Source organism: Haplochromis burtoni, unplaced genomic scaffold (genome assembly GCF_018398535.1).
Source record: "Haplochromis burtoni strain Fernald_Lab_line unplaced genomic scaffold, NCSU_Asbu1 Contig_455, whole genome shotgun sequence".
NCBI lineage: Eukaryota > Metazoa > Chordata > Actinopteri > Cichliformes > Cichlidae > Haplochromis > Haplochromis burtoni.
Window position 1 is genome coordinate 203,730 of NW_024582816.1, and position 26,295 is coordinate 230,024.

The window sequence follows — 26,295 nt, forward strand, 5'->3', positions numbered from 1 at the left end:
TCGAAGCTTGATTCGTTTGGCCAGAGTCACGTGATCAGTGACGTCCGAAGCTTCATTTAGAGCCTAACTGCTTCGGTGTCTGATTCAATGGTTTATAAGGAAATGAATCATTCGCGGGATTTGTGGAGCGTTTTGATGGTGACAGATAGCGAACCACTGATCATTCCACTGAGAGATTTGGAGCCAGCGAGGAATAGAGGAGGTTCTGTTGTGTGGGAGAATTTTGAGTTGATTTTTGTCGATCCGGTGGGTTTTCCAGCTTCGTGTTCTGGCTGTTTGCTTTTGTTTTGTGCGTGTTTATTTGATCTGAAAACGGGAAAAAGGTAAAATGTCAAAAATCTGCTTCCATAATATAAATATCATTAAATAACTTTAGAAAAACTCCCACTTGACTCTTTACTTGTAATGTTGTAAAAATATATATTTTATTGTTTAATTAATCTGAAAATGTTAGTCTGCCAAATGTGCAGCAATTGAATGTATTTATTCTCTTTGGCTGATAGTTGGTGGGGCCCAGGTAGACTGTATAACTGCATCTCTACCAGTTTCTCTGCGCTCCAGCCTCCTCTGGGCCATGTGAAGGGATTTTCCTTAAGGCAGGAGAAATTATCTCCACGAAAAGGAACAGGTTCGGCCATCGCACAGTGGAACAAATTCTCTTCTTAAATAAAAATGAAAAAGGGTTACTTTAAATGCATCATGTTTTTCATTTGCAAGTTCATAAGCATTTTCCCTTTCCATTTCACAATCAGTTCTACCCCCAGGTCAAAAATATGTCTGAGAAAATGTCCCTAATATAATATTATTTATAAATACACCCGTCTAGCGATTAACTGCATAAGTGCATGGAGGCGGGACCTCACAGCAGAAGCATACTCCATAATGTGTTGTACATTATTATATGTATATTATATGTAATGTGGTATTTTTCAATTATTGTATTTACCAACATCAAGAAGTCACAAGCAAAGAAAGACCACACCATGGTGCATGTTTAAACAAGGAAAGCTTACTGGTCAAAACTATTTATTAAACAAATAAACCACATTTTTAACAACCAAAGAATACACGTTCAAAGCAACACAACAGCGGCCCAATATCAGACAGAACTCCGCTCTGTAGTGGGCAATCTTAATGGAGCAGTTGGTTTTATTTTGTGGATTCAAGCTGCTTTTCATATTTTTGGCCACCAGATGTCACCAGAGAGGACTGTGTTGAAAAGCTTCGAGTAATGAACCGTTTTTCAATACAAGCTTCAGAAAGCTTCATTTGGCCATCACTACTAAAGACGAGCCAAGTTCGCTTCCACTTGGCTGACAGAGGGTTAGAAAGTCTGGGGCTCTACTTAGAGCCCCCGAGAGCAGCCAGTTGACCTTTCTACCTATAAAACCCGAGAGCAGCCAAATGGCTGGTACGCTTTTAGCTAGGCTTTAGCTTCAGCCAAGTGGAAGCTAAATTGTCTAGTCATTCATATGTAAATTGGGTCGTTATCTGGGAATTCTGGAGGGAGGGGAGTGGGGGTGTGTGATTGAGGGGGGGGAGGGAGCTGCTAAAAGCTGTTTCCTTTTGTGTTCGTCTGATGCATTCTCAATCATCCAGGGAAATAAATCTCCAAAAGTCACCAACTTGGAGTGTTTCAGTTTGCCATCTTAGGGAGAAATCAACACACATGGGTGTAGGTCCTTTGTTGCTGAGATTTATTGATAAAAACAGTACAAAAAACCAACCATTTGTACACATATTTACAAATAATAATAAAAAGTGAGTGAGTACATTTCAACATTTTCAGCAATCACTCACAATCCTGGCACTGCCATGGTATCTGTAGTCTGCATTTACCACATGTGTATCTGTAGCAGTGAACACATCGCACAGTGGCATGATTGTTCTTGCATTTGTGTTTGACCTGACACATGGCTCTTTTTTGCCACTGTTCCAGCTATAACACCACCAAAAGGAAGCCAAACACTGTCACCCTTTACAACAAAACAAAGTGTGGCGTGGATGTGATGGACCAGATGGTTCGGGAGTACACTGTCCGCAGAGGAACACGGCGCTGGCCAGTCGCCGTGTTTTATAACATGATTGACATGGCAGCACTGAATGCACATGTGCTGTATCAAGCATGCACCGGGACGAAGGAAAGACGGGTGGACTTCCTGGTGGCAGCTTGCAAGAGAGTCTGGCTCACTCTCATGTAGCTGAGAAGAAGGCAAGAAAAGAACAGTTGCTTCGGACACAACCCTCCACACCGAGCCCTGGAAAAGAGTCATGTGTCAGGTCAAACACAAATGCAAGAACAATCATGCCACTGTGCGATGTGTTCACTGCTACAGATACACATGTGGTAAATGCAGACTACAGATACCATGGCAGTGCCAGGATTGTGAGTGATTGCTGAAAATGTTGAAATGTACTCACTCACTTTTTATTATTATTTGTAAATATGTGTACAAATGGTTGGTTTTTTGTACTGTTTTTATCAATAAATCTCAGCAACAAAGGACATACACCCATGTGTGTTGATTTCTCCCTAAGATGGCAAACTGAAACACTCCAAGTTGGTGACTTTTGGAGATTTATTTCCCTGGATGATTGAGAATGCATCAAGACGAACACAAAAGGAAGTTCACAGCTTTTAGCAGCTCCCCCACCCCCTCATTCACACACCCCCACTCCCCTCCAGAATTCCCAGGTAACAACCTAATTTACATATGAATGACTAGCCAATTTAGCTTCCACTTGGCTGAAGCTAAAGCCTAGCTAATACGTTCATAGTTGAAGTGCTGATGACGTGAAGTCCCGCAGCGTCCAGCAGGGGGCGTCAGAGCGCTGCTTCGCTGCCTGTATGACAGCGTGAGGGAGATTCATGGATGCAAACACACACAGAGCGCGCACTGACACGGGAGGACATGTTTTACTGCTGCTGGGACACGTTTTTAGTGGGTTTTTAGGATCACGTGATTCCACCGTAATTTAAACGTCCAACGTGTGACGTCATGAAGGATTTTAATCTGGAAGTTTCTGATGAGACTCTTTAAAAAGTTTATGAATGGATTCAGTGACTGATGAGTGTTTGTGTTGCATTAAATGTATGTTCGTGTTAAAATGATATAATAAAACTAAGTCAAAGTGTTTATTTGTCTCTTTTGATCTGATTTTGTGGTGATTTGAAGTATTCATCTTCTTCATTTTCCATTTTTATTTATTTATTGCATCCTGTTGCTGCTTTCTGAACACGCGGTTGTGATGAACGTGTTTTCTGTCCTCTTGTGATCATTTGGAAACTTTTTAATTTTCTTGTGTGACGTTTTTCTGAGCTTGTTTTGTGTTTTTATCGTTGTTCGAGTCTCTTTGGGTCGCTTTGTTCCTGTTTCATCATCGGGCCTGTTTTGTGTCAATTTGTTATTTAGCATGTTTGTGAGCTTGCTGTTTTGTTAGAATTCATTTAATGTTTTTTTCATCTTTTTGATCGTTTTCATTATTGTTTGTTCTTGTTGTTCTTGTTTGTGTTTATATAAAGTATTTTTGCACCTGTTTTCCTCGTATTGACGTGTCTCTCTGATCTCGTGGATCTGTTTTGAGGCCCTTTTTTGATCACCCGGGCTCTCTGGACTCGTTTCGGGCTTGTTTGTTAGTTTGGTGGCATTTTTAAAGTTATTGAATAAATGTCCTTTTGTTCTGAGTCTTTGTCTCAGTGGGTCACTGGACTTGTTTTGCAGGTCATCTTGTCACTTGTTGTGTGCATGTTTGTAATGTGAGTGTTTTTGTGGATGTTTATTACAGCTTGCAGTCGGGTTGGGTTTCTTTTCGGGTGTTTTCGGTCGTTTGCGTGTCTGTGGGGTTACTTTGCACCACCTACGCGGTCTTTTGTGTCGTCACGTTGCGTGTCTGTGGGCTGAGGCCGAGCTCTTATACAGCCGGACCTCAGTGCGGATGCAGAAGATCCTCCGGGCTCATTAGAACCTGGTAATACTGACTCGTGTCACGTGGTCAGGTTCAGGGAAACATCCCGTCAGCCAGACGTCCCTGCGCGCTCCTGACTCTCCTGGCAGGAGCGCGCCCGGTCAGGCTCGTGCCCGTCCCCGTGAGGTGGACTGTGAGCAGCGGCAGCGGCAGAGAGGGGCAGCCCGCCGGAGGCACAGAGACCACCGCGTGACTCTCGGTGTCTTCCAGCGGCTTTCGCGGACCTAACGGCTGCCTCTGTGTGGACTTTTCTCGGGGACAGAGGTAGGGGGCTCCCGGTCTCACCTGGACGCTGGTTTGGAGGAAGTTTGCCCCTTCAGCTACGCCGAGAAGCGGAACAATGAGGGAGAGCCAGCCGGGCAGCCGGACCCGAGCTAACGGCTAACAGGGAGCAGCTGGGCGGTGAAAGCGACCAAACTGTCCCGTAACGGATCCTCCCGACACTTTTTCCGCTTCCTCTCCGCGCGTGGACACTTGGACTCGCCGCTCCGGGACTGTCTCACACTTGTGGAGGGACACTTGAAGCCACAGCAAGTTTTTTTCTCTGCTTTCGGACATGGAGACGGACTCGCTTCCAGGCGACGTGGATTCTCTGCGCGGCGGGCTGAGCCTCCTGGATCCGCTGGTGGACCGGATCCTGGGGGACGCTGTGTCACAGCAGCAGGGCTGGCTCCGTGTCTACGGTAAGAAGAACACACTGGGGGGGCAGGACCGAGACCCGGCGGCCGGGCGGGTCTCGGGGCCGGGGTCAGCAGGTAGAGAGGGCACCGGCCACCTTTCGGATAGCCAGGTATCCGCCTAGAGCCCAGGCCGAGGTCATGGAGGCCACCGGGGGGACCGGGAGCTGCAGCTCCGTGAGGTTTCGACTCAGCCTCCTTGAGAAGGGTTCCTGGGGCCAGACTCTTAAACTGCTCTGGTTCCCTTACCCTCTTAATAATCCCTTAAAACTTTCTTGTTCTCTGAAGGTTCAGGGTTTAAAGCTTAGACCTCCTGAGACAGACTGTCCTTACAGGAAGCACTGCAGCGTTTAATCGCAGCTGAAGCAGAAAAGGTCTCACTGAGTTTAGTTTGTCAAAATAAAGCAACAACACTGCTCTTAATCTGCACTCAAACCAGCTGACCTCAGTAATCTGAATCGTCGGGGAACCTCTCAGATTAGATTAGGGTCACACAGTCCTGCCTGTATTCAGGAAGCGGCTCAAAACCACAGAAACGTCCCAAAACATTCAAAGTAACCATACAAATGCCACAAAACAAGAGTGTTCACAACGCGATGCAAAAACACCACAAAAGCCCACAAAAAACAAAACAAGTCCAAGTGACCAAAAAGAGACGCAAAATGAACCAATAAGGATGTGAGATAACTTCAGAAACGCTTAAATCTCATAATAATCAAAACATGACCAAAGTCTAAAGTGTCCAGATCTTTAGAATGAGACGTAAAGTGATGAGAAAGGAAGTGCAAACAGTGGCGTTAGTCCTGAGCGCTGAGTTTATCCGGCGTGTTGAGTTTTATTCACAGGTGGAGTCGCTGATGTTACTGTTTTAAAGCGAACAAACCTCAGACACCCACAATAAAGCCACATGAATACAGCCACAAGTTTCCAGCTTCCAGTGTGTAGCGAACGAGAAGCTGACAGAAAGGTCAGAGGTCGCTGAAACTGTAAGGAGACGTCTTATTCGCAGTCACATGGGGCCGTGTGGGGCTGTGACTCACAGCGGCGTCCTGTGAGGCAGAAAACGGTAACATGACTCAGTTTTTCTGCGCGGACTTCACACGAGAGGCCGGTGCTGCAGCTGCTGTCTCATGTTTCCCTGCAGGACTGCTGCTGCTTCACTTCCTAAAATAAAAGCTTCAGAGCTCTGTGAGACCGAACAGTTTTCCAGGACAGGCGGTCACATGGCGGCGGCGGCGTTGGCGAGGACTGAGAATGCACTGAGTAATCACTGATGGCTGCAGTGAATTACAGAAACTCTTCTGTGTTTATTTAAATTCACCTGAGCGACACAGCCTGCAGGTGATGTTGATACTTTCAAAGGATCCTGAAAACATGGGAGAAATGGGCGTCTGAGTCGCTGCTCTGAGTTTGGACCCGACCCTGATAAGGATGAGCAGAAGAGACTGGATCATGTTGCTTAATGTGACATCAGAGGGCGAATTTGAGTGTTTTTCTCCTTTCAAATCTCCTTTTAGATTCAGAATGGAAAGTCAGAGTCATCCAAAACACTCAAAATAACCAAAAGACATTCAGAGCAGCAAAGTGTTCAGAATGAGACGTAAAGTAACTGGAAAGAGGCTCCAAATGACCACGAACACGTGGAAAGTCATTTCTTAAACACTCAAAATGAACAAAAAAAGAGACACAATGATAAAAGAAACACAAACAACCACAAAGAGGCTCAAACTGGCCACCAAACAATGAAACACGACTCTAAATCACACAACATGACGCTAAAAATGGAACAAAATGATCACAAAGGGATGTAAGCAAAGAAAGCCACAAAAAACAAAGTCAAGAACTACCAGACAGATGCACAAATTAATAATAATAAGGTGCAAAACTTAAAAACCAAAGTGTTGAAAGACAAAACCAGCACAGAGTGAAAACACTGAAGAATAGTCTGACTGCCTTTAATCACCTTAATGATCCCAGTTATAAAGTTTAAAACTTCTAAATTCATTCAGTCTCAAACTGAACTCAGAGTTTCTCGATGTTAATGTAAGAATAAAGTCGTGTTTGTCACTTTAGACCTAAAGGCTCCGGCGGCCCATGAACTCATCCGAAACTGGGAATAAAGTGGATGAGTGAGGCTGAAGTGGTGGTGACGTCCTGTGAACCAACAGGGTGGAGCATTGACGGCTGCTATGACCCATCACATATGTTCATGAGCCTGAGCGTGATTAACTCGGTTTATTTTGAACGTAGATGTGCACGCTCACACAGGCCTGAATGCAGCGCTGCTATCTGTAGCTGCGAGGCTGCATCAGGATGTTTGCTCTTCCTCCTCCACCTCCTCCACCCTCCCGCTGTTGGCAGGGTGTGATGTCAGCAGCCAGTTTGTGCCGGTGATCTCACCGGGCAGGACTCCGGCTCTGGCATCGGGTCCTCGCTGCCCTCCGCGGCTCGCATTCCTCAAATAGATTCAACAATGGCTGCCGCCGTGCTGCCTTCAGGACCACCTCACTGCAGAAAAATGCAGCGGCGGGTCGTTTGTGTTTTTCTGCTGCATTCACGTTACATCAGAGGGTGGGGTCTCCTCCACCCTGCCGGTGTATTTACAGAGCAGGCCGGGGCCTCGTGTCAGACTGTGTTGAGTTTGTGCTGCTGAGACGCTGTAGCAGCTTCCCGCTCAGACGGGAGGAGGTTAGCGCTGGAATTTCTAATCAAAGAATACCAAAACCTGCACTTCCTCTTAACGTCCACTGGAGGCTCCAGCTGTGAGTCTGTCCCACAGATGCCTGTGTTAAAATGTGCACCTTTACAGCAGAAACAAACGTCTTTTTAAAGCCTGTTTAAAGTTAGCATGATTAGGGGGTGTGGCCTCTTTGACCGACAGGTGGATGGCGACTCAGGCGGCTGTAGCTGCTAGCTCCTAGCTGTCACCCCTGTACCATGTTGGTGCTGTTGGAGCATTTTAATGACATCATGTGACCTATAAGGTTCCTTCCTTTCTGAGCTAACCAGGTGTGAGGTGATACCTCAGTGATCCACCCTCTGGCCTGTGTACAGTCTCCTCTGGGCCCAAGAGTCCAGCCTGCCCGATCCTGAAAGCAGAGAGTGTGTCTGTGTTTGTGAGTCCGTGTGTGTTACGTTGTGTTGCAATAACTTTATTTGTGGTGGGCGTTCTGCCCCGATGGACGTACGACACTACACTACGAGAGAGCGATCGATGTGAGACGTTGATCAAACTGCAGGTGAAGCTTCCTCCTGCCGCTGTTTGGATCCAGCGTCTCTCTGAAAGCATCGACAGAGTGCATTATCCAGAGAAAGGCTGCTGTACGTAAGCCTATTAAAGCTGACCGCAGACAGACGCTTAAACACATCGCAGAGCCTCCTCCTCCTCCAGCCCACCGGCTGAGAGTGTCAGGAGTTAACACGAGAACGTGTTGTGTCATTTCATCCCGTCACGGATTAATCGTCAGGCCGCTCCGAGGATTTATCCGGAGAAGAAACGATGATGTTTTTAGGTGTCTGGACAGCAGACTCGCACTCCGAAGGTTTCCCTCCTCCTGCTGTCATGTTGAAGCCCCACTGAGGTTCTCAGCCTCCATATTGGACGGGGATTCTGGGAGTTTGCTGCCGGTGAGCCCATTCACACCTGAGCTTCCTGCGGGACTGACGGGACGTCACGTTCCTCTGAGGCTGCACGTGAGAAACGAGCAGAAACGGATGTTTTCTTTGGCCGAGTCTGTTCTGTAAAAAGCGTAAAGCTGTCGTGAGTGGGTGCTTTCCCAACTTTTGGGATAAATATAGAAGATCTTATCTTGGAAAACAGGATGTTTAGGTCCAGAAAAAAGGTTTACTGATGGGACAGATGTGCAGGAAAGACGAGCCGGCACATCAGCTGTGGTTGTTTTACTGAAATGCAATCAAAGTTTGAGAAAAATAAGGTGATGGTTGTTTCCAGCTTTTATCAGATTCCTTCAGATGTGAAGTGGAATAAAATCCATCTGCCTGAACATGGATACAGAGCCACACGAGCTGATTATTTAACAATATGATGGTTTCTGTCAGCGTTTCAAACTCGCATTGAAATACTTCAATTTTCTGATTCCTCCTGAGCTGGAGCTGTCTGCACGAATCAAAGAAACTTTTAGAAGCAGGAAGAAGCTGGAGAGAAAGCGGCGAAGCAGTCTGTGAGCAGTCTCCAGGGTTGTGCACAGACTCGGTCGGTTGCACCACGTGAGAAATCTGGCTGGAAATAAGCGGTTAGTTCAGGGAACAGCTCGATCTTCTGTATGAGTGTGTGTCGTTTGTGACGGCTGAGAAAATCCTGGATCTTTTGTGTGTGTGCGTAAACAGACGGGACGAGATTTAGAGCCGGATCCCAAACGCAGGATCCAACCGCGGGGCTCGCCTCAGCGCTTGGCGTGGGCGTGTCCGTGCCTGACCTTTTGATGATGAGTTGGTGAGGACTGAACGATGGATGTGATCCACTGGCGTGTGTTTGAAGTGCTTCGTGTTTGACGTGGAGGCTCCGGGGCAGGAATGGAAGACGCGGTCGTTTGCTCTTCAAACTGAGACGCATGTAAACATATTTTCTAAGAGTCGGATTGATCTTCGCGGATATTCAGGGAATCTCTGCCCAGAGTCTGCGTGTCTGAGTGGCGGTGTGGTTCATCAGTGTCGGGGAATGGGTTCAGGTCTGAGCGGTGGTCTGCAGGACAATGGAGGCCGATGGGAGCAGGAAATGGAAAGTTCCTCACAGGCCTGGCTGTTTTCAGGATGGGGGCGGTGAGGCAGGATTTCCTCTCTGAAACAAAACAGGAGCAGTCCTGCTTCTCTGGACCAAAAAAAGCTGCTGTCTATTTCAGGGCAGGGTGGGAAAAGCACCGGAGGATCCTCGGGGACGACACGCACTCGGCGTAATCACAAAGCGCTGGATGTGTGTTTTTATTTGTCTGATGTGAAGGGAAACCAGTGCGGTGGTAATCAGTGTTTGTTTTAGATTCAGGAGAAAGAAACCGTGAATAAAAAGATTTGTCTGTTATTTATAGATGTCAAATGAAATAAAACGATCGTTCATCCTATACCTTTACAATGAAACCCTCTCTTATGTCTGCGTGTTTTATATACTTTACATTTAGCTCTTACACTCTACCAGACTCCATTCACAAAATCTATGATTTTACATCTCATAACACACAAGCTGTTTGTCTGCCTCCTTGAATGATTATGGTTAGTAGTCTTGGACCTGAATGTTTTCACTGTTTGTTTGGGATCTAAACTGACCAATAAAAATGCAAAAGTCACAGAAAGTAAACCAGCAATTTTTTTTTTTTACCTCGAGGTAAAAGATGCTGTTGTCAGTGGACTGTGGACTGCAGTGAGTTAAAGGGTTTTAGTGGGTCAGTCGCAGCAGTTTTGGTCTCTGTAGCTAATTTATCTACCTCATTATAACTGTGGGGTCAGGTTTTTATAACACACCTGATTCAATTGTATTAGGGCTTAAAGTTTACAAAAATAGGGGTGTGGCCTCTTTGACTGACAGGTGAACTTTCCAGATGCTTCATATTTTTCTTCCCTTTTCAGACGTTAATGAGGGGAAACCAGCTTTCCTGTTTATGTGTCACATGATAGCAGGCTCCTGCCTTCAGCAGGAAGTAATCAGATTACTTCAGAGGACGTCTGCTGCCCTGAAAGCTGTGAGCGGAGAGCAGAAGTGGATCACTGTGTCAGAGTGGCTGCAGATTAAAGCCTGAGTTGTGGATGAAAATTGGATTAGTCAATCGTCTGAGCACCAAACGCTGCTGCTGTCTGAGGAGGACGCTCACGCCGCCAAACAACCAATCAGACACCTTGTTTGTAGTTTAAATCAACACCTGAGTGTTTGGGCGATTAAGCCGCTCAAAGTTAACTTGACCTCGAGAACATCAGCCGACTCGCTTCCTGTTTGTCGCTTCACGAGGCTCTAACGTAGATATTTTCAGCTCTGTTTAGCTTCAAACTCGGATTAGAAGTTGACTTCAATGCCTCGGGGTCGGTGTGTTAGCCGCTGTGGCTTTCAGTCACCTGCCGATTAATTTGGAAATAAGTAGTTTATCCATCAGAGGCTTTTATTTTAATATGCTCCTGGAAGAATCATTTGATTGATTTCTCCAAATGAACTTGTGACTTTGTAAAACGTTGGATGGGCCCCTCTGGGTTTTAGCTAATCTGAAGTATGTGTGAATGATGGGAAGGCGGCGTGTGGTGGTGTCACAGACCGCTGTGTTGATCTACCGTGCCACTGCTGTCACAGGCTAAAATCTGGAGCTGCTTCGGCTCCTTTCAGATGATGTTTTTGGAGTGTTTTATGCGGCCTCCTCACATCCAGCCGCTGATCTTGAACTTCCTGTTTTCTGGAAGCGTGCTCCGTCCTCAGACCGTCGAGGGCCAGCCCGCCGGCCTCCAGCTGAGACTCCAGCCTGGATTCCTGAGCTCCGAGTGGCTTTGGTGCTATCAGCTGCTGATTTACAGCTCTCTTTATGGCTGCGAGTTATTTTTAGCTGGAGGCTGCTGCCGCTGCCAGCTCTTCTCCTGGCTTCCTGCAGGACGGAGATGAAAAGTGAACAAAGTGGTGCCTGATGAAGGCACCAGCAACTTTAAGCTGCTGCCCCGGGTCAGTCCTGCAGCCTGTTCTGCTCACTTTGCAGCAGTTTTATGTGTAAACATGTGGGCCTGGAAGATTTCTGCATCACGTCTTGAATGAATGCAGACACATTAATGAAGAATGAGAGAAAGTGAGCAGTCGAGTCTGTCAATGAGGAAAAACGACCGAACTAAGGCTGAGCTGAGTCTGCAGTCAGTGAGAGGTTTCTGTCGCTGAATCTGACAATCGATCACGGATCAATTTGCGCTTCTGATCCACTCTGATTTTGTGCAGAAGTTTTCATAACACTGATTCATTTTAATGCAATAAGACTAAATTATACCAGAACACTCACCAGAGAAGTTTTAATCCACGTCTTCCGTGTCACTGCTGGCTTCCACCTGACTTCCTGTTTGTCTCCTCTCTTCCTGTTTTGTTTCCTTTCTCTGGAGGAGCATAAATGTTTGTAGGACTTCCTGTTTGGCCTTTAAACTCAGGAAATTGGGGAGAAGCATCAGTCCGGTTCAGTCAGAGTGAGCGGTTAGAATCGGGGCTGGTATCTGAATACAGGTGAAATGAGACCTGCCTGAGCCTTGATGTTCTCTTTGCTGCTTGATGGCTTTTGGGCGACTTTTCAGACGAAGCAAAGGACTCAAAGCATGCGTGGCTTCTGAACTGGCGATCCACTCCTGGAAATTGTAATTTAGATTTGTAATGTTGTCTGAGGTATTTATGATGTTTGACGTTAGCGAGCCGGTTTCGGTCTAAAATGTCCCATTCCTTCGATCTTATTGGAAGTTTATCCTGATTCCATCCATAGAAATCTGTCCACAGCTTCTTAAGAGGAGCTTTCATTATTTGTAAGATTTGTTTTTTGCATTTGGCCTTTTTTGGACAGCACAGTGTAGATCGGAAAGCAGGGACAAGTATGAAGGAATGAAACGACCTCGGGTGGACATGATAGCTTTCGTTTGCCTGATCAGTCGGGTGAGCTGTAGCAGCGCCCGTGCTCTCATTTTTAAATTTCTAAAGGAAGTGTTTGTAGTTGTGCGTTTAGCTGCTTAGACTTGGCGTGAACATGTGCTTAAACTGACGTGGAAGAGGAACTGCTCGTCCTGATGTTGACCTCTGGCCTCAGACTCGGTCAGTCGCCGCTGGCTCGAGGAGGACTTGCTTCCCTCTGAGTCCGCTTAACCTCCCCGAGTCTTAACTCTGACCTACATGCAGCGTCGCTTCATTATCCAATCAGGGCTGATATGTGGGTCAGCCAGGGCGGCGTGCCTTTAAAGTCCCAAGAAGAAGAAGGTTGATCTGAGAGTTGGAGAGAGTTTGATCCTTTTTCCTAACTGCATCAGGGCCACGAGGAGCACATGTTTGGATCCTCCAGGAGCTCAGCTCTGTTTTCTGTAACGCAGTCTCACGGCAGTTTGTAACTAGTCAGGGACTCTGAACATGATCGTTCATCCGTCCGCTCTCTGTTTGTACCCATTTACACAAAATGAATATTCTCAGAGGCTGGAGATGTTGGGGTTTTGCTGCTCACAGACCACATTTTGATTCTTAAATGTGTCAGAAGTTTCTATTTATTTTGTATTATTTTGAAAATGTTGGCATTATTAAAATATGTTAGTAATAATCATTAAAACTATTTAGAGCGACTTTTTGGGTTTACATTCTAAAAAGTTAAAACTTCTCCCAAAGCGCCGTTTTCTTGGTACTGCGTGCTCGCCAAAAACTCTGCGCAGGAAATGTACTTCCTGTTACAAAGCCGCACTGACCATCTCATAAAAACAGGTCAATTTGCGTCCACGATCAGGGACGACTTTTATGAGACCAAGCCGACCGGTGGCCTGGTCTGGTCATTGTTGCGGGTCCCACAGACTCCTCCTCCTCCGCGTTGGGCTGCAGTAGATCTACGCGTCGCAGACAGGAATGGTCCTCCTGTTCCTGTGACCTGAACGGTCACTCTGACCAGAACCTGCCATAGGTGGAGAACTGGTTCATGAGCCATGAGGTGAAAACTATCATCACAAGCTTCGTTCCACAACAGTGGAGATGGAGTCCACTTCCAGTCCGGCCACTGGGGGGAGGAGCTTGTTGGAGAGCTGGTTGATATTTGTTTTTTTTACTGTCACAAAGTGTGTGATGATATGTATTCGGGGGTTGTTTACAGCCTGAGATCGCCCTCAGCTTGTATCTTGGCCACGTTTGGCCTGCTGCAGGTGAACCTCCAGCTCCACGTGGAGGACTGAACGCTCTCACATGTAACCTGCAGCCTGAACAACAACGACAACAAACCTCCTCATTTCCATATTATGAAACTCGCGGAGTGAGCTGCGGGGATTTTTCTATCTCGCTTCTGCTGCTTCAAAGCTTCTCTATCAGCGGGGCTTGAATAAAGTGTCCTCAGAGCTCCTCCCTGCTCTCTGGGACTCTGCTCCTGTTTCCTCTCTGGTCACAGAGGCCTCGGGGGGCGGGGGGGACATTCTTCAGTCCTCATGAATATTTAGGGCTCACAACATGTATGGAGGCCTGAGAGCTCAGAAATTGAACCCATTAAACAGAGAATGACTGGCCTGAATGTGGGTAAGAGCTTGACTAAATTACACTCAACTATACCGGTTAAATGTTTCTGTATCAGCGCGTCCAGATTGTGTTCTGGCCTGTGTTTCTTTCATAGATAGTAAACGTACAGATCTTGCCTCCTATTCTTCAGATCATTCTCTGCTGCTACGTGTAGAATGAATGGAAATAGGTATTATAAATATTAGAGGATATCACTGACTGAATGTGGCACTCTGTGGGTTACTTTTCAGCTACCGAAACCCTTTTTCTTTCCATCCACCTACTATTTCCAGCTGCCCACCCTACACCACAGACTACAACCCATCCTGGTCCCTCGCAAAGTGCATAAATCGCCAATGTGGGAAGTATGAAAGGGGGATTTCCCGCCTATTTTGGAGCAAAATTTAGGCTGTTTGCAAACTGCAGCAAGTCTACAGATCTAAATCCATCCATATGATTCATTACGAGAGCTCTGCGTCATCGTCATCGTCGTTGCTGCTGAATAAGAACCAAACCAGGAAACTGATCAGAAAAAGGAGAAGCTGATGCTCGACGCTGTAGTCTTCACAGGGGAAACCACAGTCTGCTGCTTTGCCTTTGCTCAGCCCTGATTGGCTGGCCTCGGTCTTTCTCTGGCTCTTGACTTCCTCCCAGGAAGACGAACGTCAGCCCACAGAAAGCGAGCGAACGGCAGCTCCAGCTCGGCATGCACATGAGGACAACCTGACGAATCCTCATCCGTCCGACCCGCCGGGGTCGTGTGTCCGTGTCACAGCACAGCTGTCGGCGAGCCAGCAGTGACGGCCATTTTGGGGGCCTCCATCTGCTCGTTGCTGCCTGGAGGAAGCTTGCGTGTGCTAGACTATGAGTGGAAGTGACGCCCACCCTTTGATTGGTGAGGGTCTAATCCAGGGGACCTTGTACCACTGGCACTTTTACAGGAGGCCCTGGCGGAGAACCAACACCCCACCAGCTTCTGAGCAGCTATTGGACAAATACAAATGGGAGACGTCTGCTCGCCAGGCGCCGAGGTCGGCCGGTACGTCCACTCCCGAGGGCAAAGCACAAACCATGGAGCCTTCTCACCGGCGACTGCTCAGCCTGCCGAGGTTCGGCACCCTCCCAAACCCGAAAAAACGTAGCGGGGAGCCCGGCGCCCTGCAGAGGATCTTTCTCCGGTCGATGTCCGAGCCCGGCGCCAACAACGACAACAATAGGGAACCGCTCAGGAAGGTAGAATCAGTCGCCGAGAGGAGCACGCCATCCGTCAGCAGCTTCTTCAGCTCGCTGTCTCGAAGGATTGGCAAAGTCCTGAGGGAAGAAGGCGGAGGCAGCGAAGATGAAGGAGGAGAGGACGGTAGGGGTGTCTACGTCATGCTTGTGTCCTTTGTTAAAAAGTTTTCTTTTTAACAGCTTCATTTTCACTTAACATATTAAAAGCACGATGAGATGAAGAGAAGACAGTTGTGTTGCCTCCGGCTCAGAAGGTTTGACGCCAACACAAATAGACACCAGGAACTAGCCTGAATTATTCTCTAAAGGGAATCCCCCAGAATTCTCCACAAGTCTTCCCGGGTGGTTTTCTCTCAAACAGCAGAACTTTCAGAATAAACAGGAACCTCGTTCGGGGGGAAACAGAGTTTTAAATCCTTACCTGAATGTTAAAGAGCAGTCCGTTGGTGTGTTCGCTTCAATGTGCTCAGAGTTGGTTTGTTTTTTGGGATCAAAGTTTTGCATTCTTAGGGGGATGGCCTCTCTCCCTGGCAGGTGGATGGAGACGCAGGCGGGTGTAGCTGCTAGCTGTCCACTAGGCTTCACCACAGCTAGTTGGAGGCCCTGAGCTGGACCTCTGGGCCATGCTTGTGCTTTTGGAGCCTTTCAGAGCTTTTTTAATGACATCATCTGACCAGTTATGTGGCTGCTGTGAGGTTACTGCACTTAGACCGTCACTAAGGTCTGCAGGGTTCTACGATTTTATTTGGGCATTAATTAGCATTAATTAGCAGGTATCTGTGATGCACCACATCCAACACATTCAGCATAATTTGTTTGTTTGTCTGTTTTCTTTTTCTTGAACGTTGTAATGTCGCTCTGGCCGTGAAAATCTCAGCGGTCAAATTAAATTAAGAGCAGTTCGATTTAGCTGGATCACGCAGGTCTATAAAAAGCATTAGCATCATTTGTGTGAATAAGGTAGAGCGAAACATTAAAATGCAGTTCAACCAGTCTGTGTTATCAATAAGGTATAATTACCTCCTCATTTACTTCCACTAGATCACTGCCTCAGAAACTGACCTGAACTATTATTATGACGATGATACAAAAATTCCCACATGGTGAAGTTAAAGCAGAGTGATGTTTCTCTCCTGTGGCCCCTGCAGCTTCATTCTACTCTGAGGGAGGAAAACCTCGGCTGTCCTTTGTGCTCTCAGAGAGGTTTCCTCCTCCTCCTCCTCCTCCTGCTCCTGATTGAAGGCTGGAATCTGTCTGCAGCTGCTTCACCAAACATTTACATTCATGCAGAGTGTGTAAAGCTCAGACAGGCAGCCAGTCTGAAGGTTAAGTCATGCTAATTGCAGTTTCCACTACAACCTCACGTGAGGAAACATTTAGAGCCTGCAGATAATAAATGTGTGTTTTCATGCAGAACTCGCTGCTGCATCAAGTCCCATTAGCTCTCCAACACAGCTCCTCTGAATATGAATAATTGTCTGAATTAATTATTTCTTTGGCTGATATCAGAGCCACGGAGATCTTTGAATGACAAAGTCTGTAGAAATTCAGAAAACACAATAAAATACCCATGTATGTACGCAGAAGAAGCTTTTGAACATGAGGGAAAAAACAGACCCGATTCTGAAATCAGTTTTATGCAATCAGAAACGAGTCATTGCAAAAATCCATCTCAGTCCAAATTCAAGATTTAAACCAGCCAAGTGTGAAGCAGTCCTGGAGTCCAGTTTGTTCGGGCCTGAATTATAAATAATTTCAGGGCGAATGAAACCAGGAAGTGATGAAAGTCGTGCTAACCTGTGCACAGGTGCACCGAGCAGAACCGGGTCTGCTTTATCCTTCGTCTCCTTACTGCTGTGCAGGTTTGGATCTTTGGCAGCGTGCCGGATCTCCTCACCTCGCCGGCTCTTGTTTACCATCAGAGCTCAGGCTGTCCTTTTAAATCAGATGCTGCACGTTTCACAGACTGCACATGCAGAGTAAATATTTCATGCTCAGGCGCATGAGGGACTGAAACGCTGCTCAAAACACGTGATGTAAAAAACACAAAGCAGCTGATCTGAGTTCACCGTGAGCTTAAAGACATGCACATACATGTTCCTGTGAGCTTACTGATAAAAGGATTCAGGGTTGGGACCTTCTCATAGTATCGATGTGTGAACTCGAATATTTTCTGACTCCAGAGGTTCCTTATCACAGATTTTATTCCACCTCCTGTCTCTGACCTCTGACCTCTCTCTCACTGAAAGCTTGTGTTATGAGGGAAATGGGATCTGTTGTGGTACACCGTTCTGGTGACCGTGTCAGATTAACGTGTGCCTTTGGGCATCGTGTCTCTGCTTCGCCAGAGTCCGACCTGTTTGATAGACGCATATATTTCTGTCGTCATCCATCATCCTGAAACGGAGATGATGCGTGTTATCTGTGAGCTCCCAGCGTCCCTGGCATGCCACGTTCATCGGAGCGTTCAGCCTCGCCGGAAATTTGAACACAGCATCGAGGAGGAGGAGGAGGAGGAGGAGGAGGAGAGCTGATCAGGGATGTAGAAAAAGATTTAATTTAATCTGTCTGAGCTGGTGGTTTATGGGAAACTGGTGTGAGAGCAGAGTCAGAAACAGAAGCTGCTGATGTGCTGGGAGCACTGGTGGGAGCTCAGAAGCTTCACACATCTCAGCCTGCAGAGGCCTCATTTGCTTTACTTCTAAACCTGCTTCAAATTATTAACTCAAGTTCCCATAATGCTTTGGGGAATGTAGAACTGTAGCATGAACTAGGTATCAGAAGTTCCTGCTTGTGGTTTTACCCACAGATGTACAGAAAACTGTCAGATTTTTACCTCAGTACTGACGAAAACTTAACAACAATTCTCTCTGAACTCTTTCTAATCAGGTCCTGACCAGCTTTAAAACCAGTCCTAACCTGGTTACAGACATGAGGCTCAAAGCAACCTTAGAGTGCTCCTAAAATCAGTCCAATACTATGCCCAGAAACTGGTCTGCAATAAGTTTAAAACCAGTTCTAAACTAAACTGAAATCAAGTGTGGAACTAGTTTTAAAGCAGACCCCACAGCCTGGGTTTGGGCTTAGGTTTCTTTACTCATCACCTGCTCCATCCCAGTCTCAAATCTACCGTAAAACGTTTCTAAAAAGTCCAAAACATTTAAGCCCGTAAGTGGTTTAAAACCAGTCTTAACTCAATCCCAAAATCAAGTTTGAATCCAGTTTCAAAGCAGTGCTAAATTAGACCTAAAACAAGCCCAAGCTACAGTCCAAATTCAGTTTCAGAGCAGGTTTTAAACCAGTCTTGATTCAAACTGGGAACCAGTGTAAAATCAGTCATGAACGAGTTTTAAAACTTGGCCTAAAATCAGTTTTAAAATCCGGTCTGAGCCGGTCCCACATGCGGTTGTGATGAGTGGTAATCTGACCCTGGCTCAAAACTTCAGTTCACCAGATATACTCTTCAGGGTCGCCGTGCCCTAGAGCCCGTCACAGGGCGAGAGGCGGGGCACACCTGCACAGGTCAGCAGCCTGGTGCAGGCTGTTCTTCCTTTTACTTTCAGTCTCGTGTCAAACTATAAACTACAGCTCCTACAATGCTCGGGAGGCTGTAGAAAAGTGTGCGTATTAGTTCCTGCTGTGGTTCACCCACAGATGTACAGCCAGCTCGGTGTATTTCTTAAAAACATGTGAACGCTCGGGCAGGTTCAGCACGCAGAGCTTCTGGTTTCTACACCGTCGTGTGGTCGCTCAGAGCGGCGATGCCCCACCAGCCGTGCCAGCAGGGTTAGTCAACACGACATGACTGCAAACAAGAAACTAACCCAGGTCTTTATTGTGAAAACTTTTTCCCTCTACTTTATGATCTGTCAGTTTGTTCTGCCTGAGACTTTGAAGTAGTGAAACCCAAACAGACCAGAGTCTGTGAGAAAATTCAGCATTTTAACAAAAATAAATAAAGATCGGCTTTCCTCTGCTTTCTGTTGCTTAACTTTAATCTGCAGAAAGCCTCAAGTCACTGTTTGATTCTGCTGTGACTCAGCAGTAATGAAGAGCACACAGAGCCGTACAGCGTGGAGCACAGTGAAGTATTTGTACACAGTTTCAGGACTGCAGTAAATGTGTCTGCGTGAACAGAAGCGGCTGTAAACAGACACAGTGTGAAAGTTTCCAGCATGCCCAGAGCATGCTGGGTAATCAAAACCACAGAGCTCTCACTTCTGTAAACACACACACACACACACACACACACACACACACACACACACACACACACACACACACACACACACACACACACACACACACACAGAGAAAAGAGCCTGATTCACCCTCCCAGTTCTCACACTCAGTTTCCATGTGAAAATGAACAGCTACTGCTAAGTGGGGTCTAATTAATCCAACTGTGTGTGTGTGTGTGTGTGTGTGTGGGGGGCTGAGGCAGGATATGTGTGGTGGTGTTCTGGCTCACGGCGTCCTACAGAAACCCAGTTAATCAGCCGTGTGTGTGTGTGTTTGAGGCCAGAGGCCAGGACAGCTCCTGCATACTCAGTGTGTGTGTGTGTGTGTGTGTGTGTGTGTGCGTGTGTGTGTGGCTTCAGAGCCAGCTCAGCTCGTCCTCATTCCCAGAGATTAAATGAAGCAGTCTTATTGGGTCTGCTGCACCTAACTCTCCGTTTTTCAACCCTAACCCGGTGTTTTTATGCCTAACACTGTTTGGACCTCGTGCACGTGAGCACAGACTGTAGCGCCACAGACTCTTTATCAGTCTTTCAGCTCAGTCTCTTACCAAACGTTATCTAACATAACCAGTACATCAAGGCATGATACAGAAAAGTGTGATGAGGCAGAGTCAACGCTGGTCAGGTTCAGGGAGGAGGTTTGTGATCATGTGACCCTGTGTGGACAGGAAGTTCAGACAGCACTTCCATCCTTAAAGCTAAACTGAAGGTCCAACTGATGCGTTATGTAAGTGAAGGTCCTCACACTGACAGAACAACACGTGTGTGTGTGTGTGTCTTCCTTTTGTATGTAAATTGGCCCTCCACAATAAAAGCTTCTGGGTAACAAAAGCAGCCCTGAGCTCATTAACCTTTCAGTGCTCCGAATAGCGGCGGTGGGAACGTGGAGGCTCCCACATGAATGCGTCTGAAAACAGGTTGTTTTGTGTTGCATCCAGAACCGTCCAGACTGGACTGTGTGACGGCGCCGTCCTGCTCCGGGTCCACAGGCGTTTGGCAGGATAAACCCTTTTTAAGGGGAAAGCTTTTTTTTCCTTTTTTTTTTTTTTTTTAACCAGACGGCTGAATATTCAGTTCAATTTTATTTATATAGCGCCAAATCACAACAACAGTCACCTCAAGGCGCTTTATATTGTACAGTAGATACAGAGAAAAGCCCAACAATCACGTGACCCCCTATGAGCAGCACTTTGGCGACAGTGGGAAGGAAAAACTCCCTTTTAACAGGAAGAAACCTCCAACAGAACCAGGCTCAGGGAGGGGCGGGGCCATCTGCTGTGATTGGTTGGGGTGAGAGAAGGAAGACAGGATAAAGACATGCTGTGGAAGAGAGACAGAGGTTAATAACAGATATGATTCAATGCAGAGAGGTCTGTTAACACATAGTGAGTGAGAAAGGTGACTGGAAAGGAAAAACTCAATGCATCATGGGAATCCCCCGGCAGCCTACGTCTATTGCAGCATAACTAAGGGAGGATTCAGGGTCACCTGGTCCAGCCCTAACTATATGCTTTAGCAAAAAGGAAAGTTTGAAGCCTAATCTTGAAAGTAGAGATAGTGTCTGTCTCCTGAATCCAAACTGGAAGCTGGTTCCACAGAAGAGGGGCCTGAAAACTGAAGGCTCTGCCTCCCATTCTACTTTTAAATACTCTAGGAACAACAAGTAGGCCTGCAGAGCGAGAGCGAAGTGCTCTAATAGGGTGATATGGTACTACAAGGTCATTAAGATAAGATGGGGCCTGATTATTTAAGACCTTGTATGTGAGGAGCAGGATTTTGAATTCTGGATTTAACAGGAAGCCAAAACAGGAGAAATCTGCTCTCTCTTTCTAGTCCCTGTCAGGACTCTTGCTGCAGCATTTTGGATTAGCTGAAGGCTTTTCAGGGAGTTTTTAGGACTTCCTGATAATAATGAATTACAGTCGTCCAGCCTGGAAGTAATAAATGCATGAACTAGTTTTTCAGCGTCACTCTGAGACAGGATATTTCTAACTTTAGAGATGTTGCACAAATGGAAGAAAGCAGTCTTACATATTTGTTTAATATGTGCGTTGAAGGACATGTCCTGGTCAAAAATGACTCCAAGGTTCCTCACAGCGTTACTGGAGGCCAAGGTAATGCCATCCAGAGTAAGAATCTGGTTAGATACCATATTTCTAAGATTTTCAGGGCCGAGTACAATAACCTCAGTTTGATCTGAATCAAGAAGCAGAAAGTTAGCGGCCATCCAATATCAAAGCAAATGTGATTTTTAGGATCAGAGACTGGAAAATATTGATGGATTATTCTTTTCTGTTCTCACATCTGTGTCTCGTACTGTGAGCAGTCCTCCTCCTGTCGAGGTCTGCAGGACCTCCTTTGAGGATTATCGATCTCTGATCTGCTGTTCACTCGTTTGCGAGGCCGATACCTGTGATGGACTCGTGCCCGGGCTTTTCTTCATCAGAGCGAGTATTTGACACTTTACTGAAACGTTAGCTGTGAGCTGAACTGACCAGCGACTGAGTTTGAGTGTTTACGGAGGTGTCAGAGGGTGCGCTTGATTTATAAGACAGGAAATTAAAAAAATCTTTGTGGTGAAAAGTGATTTTTTATTTTTAATAATTTGTTTTCTGCTGGAAACTAAAATTGCGACTGAAATCAAAATCCAGCTAATCTGGCTCTTAGTGGACACCGAACAGTTGAATGAGGTCAGGATACTTTCCACTCCTCCCACAGGACATGTGACAGCTGCGCTCATCGGCATCTTGTGACATCACAAGAACCGGTGGGTTAAACAAAGCCGTCGTACCGGACGTTTCCACGTGTGCTGCGGCGCCTGTGTGAACACAGCAAACCTCCTTCAGTCCTTCGGGAGCTCTTCTGCTGCTCCCTCGGGTGATGGGAAGCGACATTGCCGCTCACCTTTGACCCCTTCGGACCGCCCCCCTCTGTGCAGGCTGCCGCCATGATTGACAGCAGAGAGAGAGAATCTGCTTTGCAGATGCAAATGCAGCAGAGTACAGCTGAAGTCAGCACGTTTAAATATTAAACCAGCCGCCTTCACTTCAGGCTGAGCATCAAAGAGCCGCCGTCGCCGCTGCCAGGACGCGTCGAGTACAAGCGATAACAAAAAAACATCGATTAATGATTGATTGGAGACTCAGACTATTTATTCATTATCAGAGCAGCAACAGGAACAGTGTGAGGGGCCAGCAGGCTGGAGCTTCACACATAATGAGATGTGAGAGAATCAGATTTAGCTGATTTCATTTTCCACAAACCAATAAAATAAAATGAACTCGACACGATTGAGCAGGAAAACTGCAGCTTTCCCTGATCAGCAGAGCAGAACTTCACCGTGTCCCTCGAGCGGAGTGGGTGGGGGAGGTTGGGGGTTGGTACGTGTGTTTAGGTGGCATCCACACGAGTAACTGGACCCAAAGTTTCCCAGCAGAAAGCTTCACTTTAACCAGGCGATCAGTGTTTTCAGCCAGCGATGTGGCTGGTTGGTGGGCCTCGGTCGGCCTGTTTGGACTGTGCTCGCTGCTCTCGCGCGGCTGTTTTTGCAGGTTTAAATGCAGCGAGGAGCTGCAGCACAGTTCAGTTTCTGCTGAAGTAAAATGTCATAAAAATGACCTCCAGACCGTCCCTGTATGCGGCGTGAGGAGCTGTTAGCAGACTCGTGTTGACGTTTCTGTGCTGCTGAGCTGAGTGCTGTCTGCGTCCTCTCCAGAGAGCAGCGCTGACATCAGGAGGACCTGCAGCAGAGCGAGCTTCGGCTCATCCGGCACATTTTTACAGCTTGAACTCACAACACAGCGCAGCGGCTTCATGTCCCGTCCCTGGAAGTGTTAGTGTACAGATCCTGTAGTAAATTCCCCAAAATGAGCGCACTGATATTTCTAACAGCCCTTTGTTTTATTACGTCAGTCTCACGGCAGCTCTTACAGCCATAAACTATCAAGTGAACCTTTAATTTTACACAACGTCCATGTACACGAAGTAAAGTTGTTAAATTAGGAAGGTTTCCCACGTGAAAGTACTACAGTTACTCTCAGTACTCTGCTGATCCTCAGCTCATAGCGCCACCATCAGGCCAGAGTTTAAATTTGTCACCTTGTTTATATTGACATTTATTACTCCAGCTCTGTCTGTGATTGGTTAGGTGTGGAAACACCATCGCCACCTAGTGTCCAGGAGGTGTCATGATATATTTACATAAATCCGAGTTTTGGAAACTTTCATTTTCAAAGATACTTCAGTTTGTCCACACATCGATCATGAAAACACGTTTATTTCTCACACTTGCAGCTTTAACGTCTCCCCGCAGACGTCCACAACCTTGACGGTTTTTTCCTCCTCCCGCCTGGACGGAGGGCAGCTTTATAAAAACGCTGTTTCTCTGTCCAGGCTGCTAATTGCTGTAATTTCCTCCCTCGGACAAAAGCTCCCCTGCAGCCTGTTTAACACCTCAGAGCTGCCGATGGCTCCTCTGGGTTTAACGGCTGAACAGCTGCCTGCAGAGAAATACCAAAGCACGGTTTCCAACTGTGCGCCACAAGCAGACAAACGCTGCTATCTGCAGGTTGGCTAATGAGAGATACTGCGATGCCGTGTGTGGATCGGCTGTCGCTCGGCTCAGAGTCGTTATGGTCTTCTGTCAGAAGAGGACTGCGGCGGTTATGCTTGTCATGTTGGGATGTGCACAGCTAGTTGACCGCATGGTTCAACCTCACTGGTCACAGGTCGGTGTCCTCCATGTGCCGATCCCAAGCTCGGATAAATGGGAGCTTCTGGAGTAAATGTGTGCCGAATCAAACGCACGGCTCCATCTGCTGGAGCGATTCCTCAGGAAGGGGAGGAGCTGGCCGTACCTTTTTTAAATTATCTTCACTTTAATTTTATCGACTTCCAGCAACACGTTTAATCTCCTCTTCCCATCAGCACGCCAAAAATAAATTCTGCTCTTATTCCTGTGAATTTTCTGCTTTGCTTTCTTCGTCTTATCCGATCACGTGATCAGTTTTCACCAGGATCTCTGCACTCCCGTGAAGAACTCCACCCTCACTGTTTCCATAGGACTTAGGAGGGTCAGCCAGGTGCTCGTGATCAAACACATTGACTGATCTCTGCTATAAGAGCAGAGCATCTGTCAGTGTGCAGCCCTGGAGCCTTCTGGTGGGATACAATCTTCACAGCTTAGCTTTGCAAAGCTGATCGAACCACACGGCTTCAGGAAACGTGACAGATGAGACCAAAGTGCAGACGTTCGTCCATAACACACAAAACCAGCATGTCAAAGACCTCAGACCAACTCTAAGCACAGTGGTGGAGGGATGATGGTTTGTTTTTCTGAGTTGACCATGAACAATGATCTGATCCAAGCTGCTGCAATCAGACCTCGGCCTGACTTTAATGCTGTGAAGCTTCAGAGAGCTGTGCATAAACAAATACCTGCAAACCTCAATGAACTGAAGCAGCGCTGTAATGAAGAGTGGGCCAACTCCCTCCACAGTGATGCGAGAGGCTGATAACGCCACACAGAGTGCTGCTGCTGAAGGAGGCGCCACACGGGGGGAGCTCAGGTCTGCACAGGGTAAACCCCTCTGACTGCATGTCCAACAAATCTTCCCATCAAGCCTGAACAGCTGCTGGAGCAGCAAATATTTTATCATCATGCAAATATAACAAATATTCTCTTGTTTACTTCTCCATCACTGGTTTGTGCTGCTTCCCTGATGTAAGGAGGACGCATGTTCTCCCTCCATAATCACGTTTTGCAGAACTGCGGCAAAGCTGCACAGAGTTGATTATATGTGTGTCACATCAACATCGGGGCAAGCACAGGTCTCTCAGAACATTTGTAATCTGAAGAGTTCCGTGTCTTCGTTAAGTGATATATTCGATTACCTTTATTTAAGTCAGGAAACAGTTGAATTAAGTTTGTGCAACATCTGAGGAGGAGTTGAACCTTTAGGTGTCAAAGTGCAGCCTTTCACCTCTGACCTCCACGTCTGATCAGAACAGGAAGTGTGTGCTGGTATTGATCTGTGTGCGTTATCTGCAGCCTGGGTCAGTCTCGGTGACACACCCCTCTCTGTTCTCTTTTTGGTTTCACCTCCTGACTTCCTGTTGGACCGTCCCATCTTGATAAAGCAGCAGTGTGATGTCACCGCAGTATGATTGGAGGAAAGCGTCCGTGTTTACCGGCTGCTATAGCAACTGGGCCTGCCTGCTGCTACAGGTTGACAGACAAAGCGGCCTGTGTGTGTGTGTGTGTGTGTGTGTGTGTGTGTCTCTGTGTGTGTGTGTGTGTCTCTGTGTGTGTGTGTGTCTCTGTGTGTGTGTGGTCCAGGGTGTGATCTTCCTGGTTCACCTCCCGACCGGAGGAAGGGGAGGAGCTCCTCGCATCACTGAAACAAACAAAAATGTTTGTTAAACTTCTGAGCTCCCCCTGTGTCTGCTCGGATTCTGTTTGTAATAATAATAAATAAATAATAAAACGTGACGGATCCACTGAACCTCTTTCTGTTTCAGCAGAACTCGTCGTTCTAATGTCACTTCCTGTTCTGTGTTATTTTCGTGAATAAACGGACGAATGAAAACAAAGACGTGCACGAGGTCGTACCTCTGTTGGCCTTGCTCGGGTAGATCTTGGTGAAGTGTCTGTACTCGTCCGGAGGAGGGAAGTCGTCCAGAGGATGGAACGAGTACTTGGACTCAAAATCATCTGCGGGAGGACGACACAGAGTCAGGACACGGAAACAGCTCAGAGTGATACAAACAGCTGCGTGTGCGTTTACACGGCTTTACAAATAAAAGGAGAAGAGGGGAGAGACAGGAGGAGGACACAGCAGCGAGGAGACGAATTCAGCTCTAATCAGATCATCAGAGGAAATCAGCAGCAGCTTCATCGACCGCCTGCTGGAGACGGACTCACCCGCAAACGAGCGAGGGACGGAGGAGGAGTGCCCGTTTCGGAGAGGAGGGGGAGGCGGGGGAGGAGCGGCTGGGG

At 47.0% G+C, this 26,295-nt stretch overlaps 1 protein-coding gene and 1 long non-coding RNA gene across 5 annotated transcripts in view; one reads left to right on the forward strand and one right to left on the reverse strand.

Annotated features, from left to right (window-relative positions):
• The first annotated feature begins 3,975 nt into the window (after positions 1 to 3,975).
• rasal2 (RAS protein activator like 2) overlaps positions 3,976 to 26,295 on the forward strand; it is a 68,019-nt gene continuing 45,699 nt past the window's right edge. For 2 of the 4 annotated variants that reach the window (XM_042213570.1, XM_042213568.1), the window contains exon 1: positions 4,675 to 15,181. In XM_042213570.1, the coding sequence (XP_042069504.1) occupies positions 14,689 to 15,181 (493 nt within the window). In that variant the 5' untranslated portion in view covers positions 4,675 to 14,688. Of the gene's footprint in view, positions 4,650 to 4,673; positions 15,182 to 26,295 lie in introns of those variants that run through there. The other 2 variants (XM_005945785.3, XM_042213569.1) reach the window with 2 other exon arrangements.
• LOC102291092 lies at positions 24,865 to 26,287 on the reverse strand. The gene is made up of 3 exons (XR_317259.3): positions 26,221 to 26,287; positions 25,909 to 26,010; positions 24,865 to 25,693 (listed from the first exon to the last, which is right to left on the reverse strand). It is a non-coding gene; the product is annotated as an uncharacterized LOC102291092 (long non-coding RNA).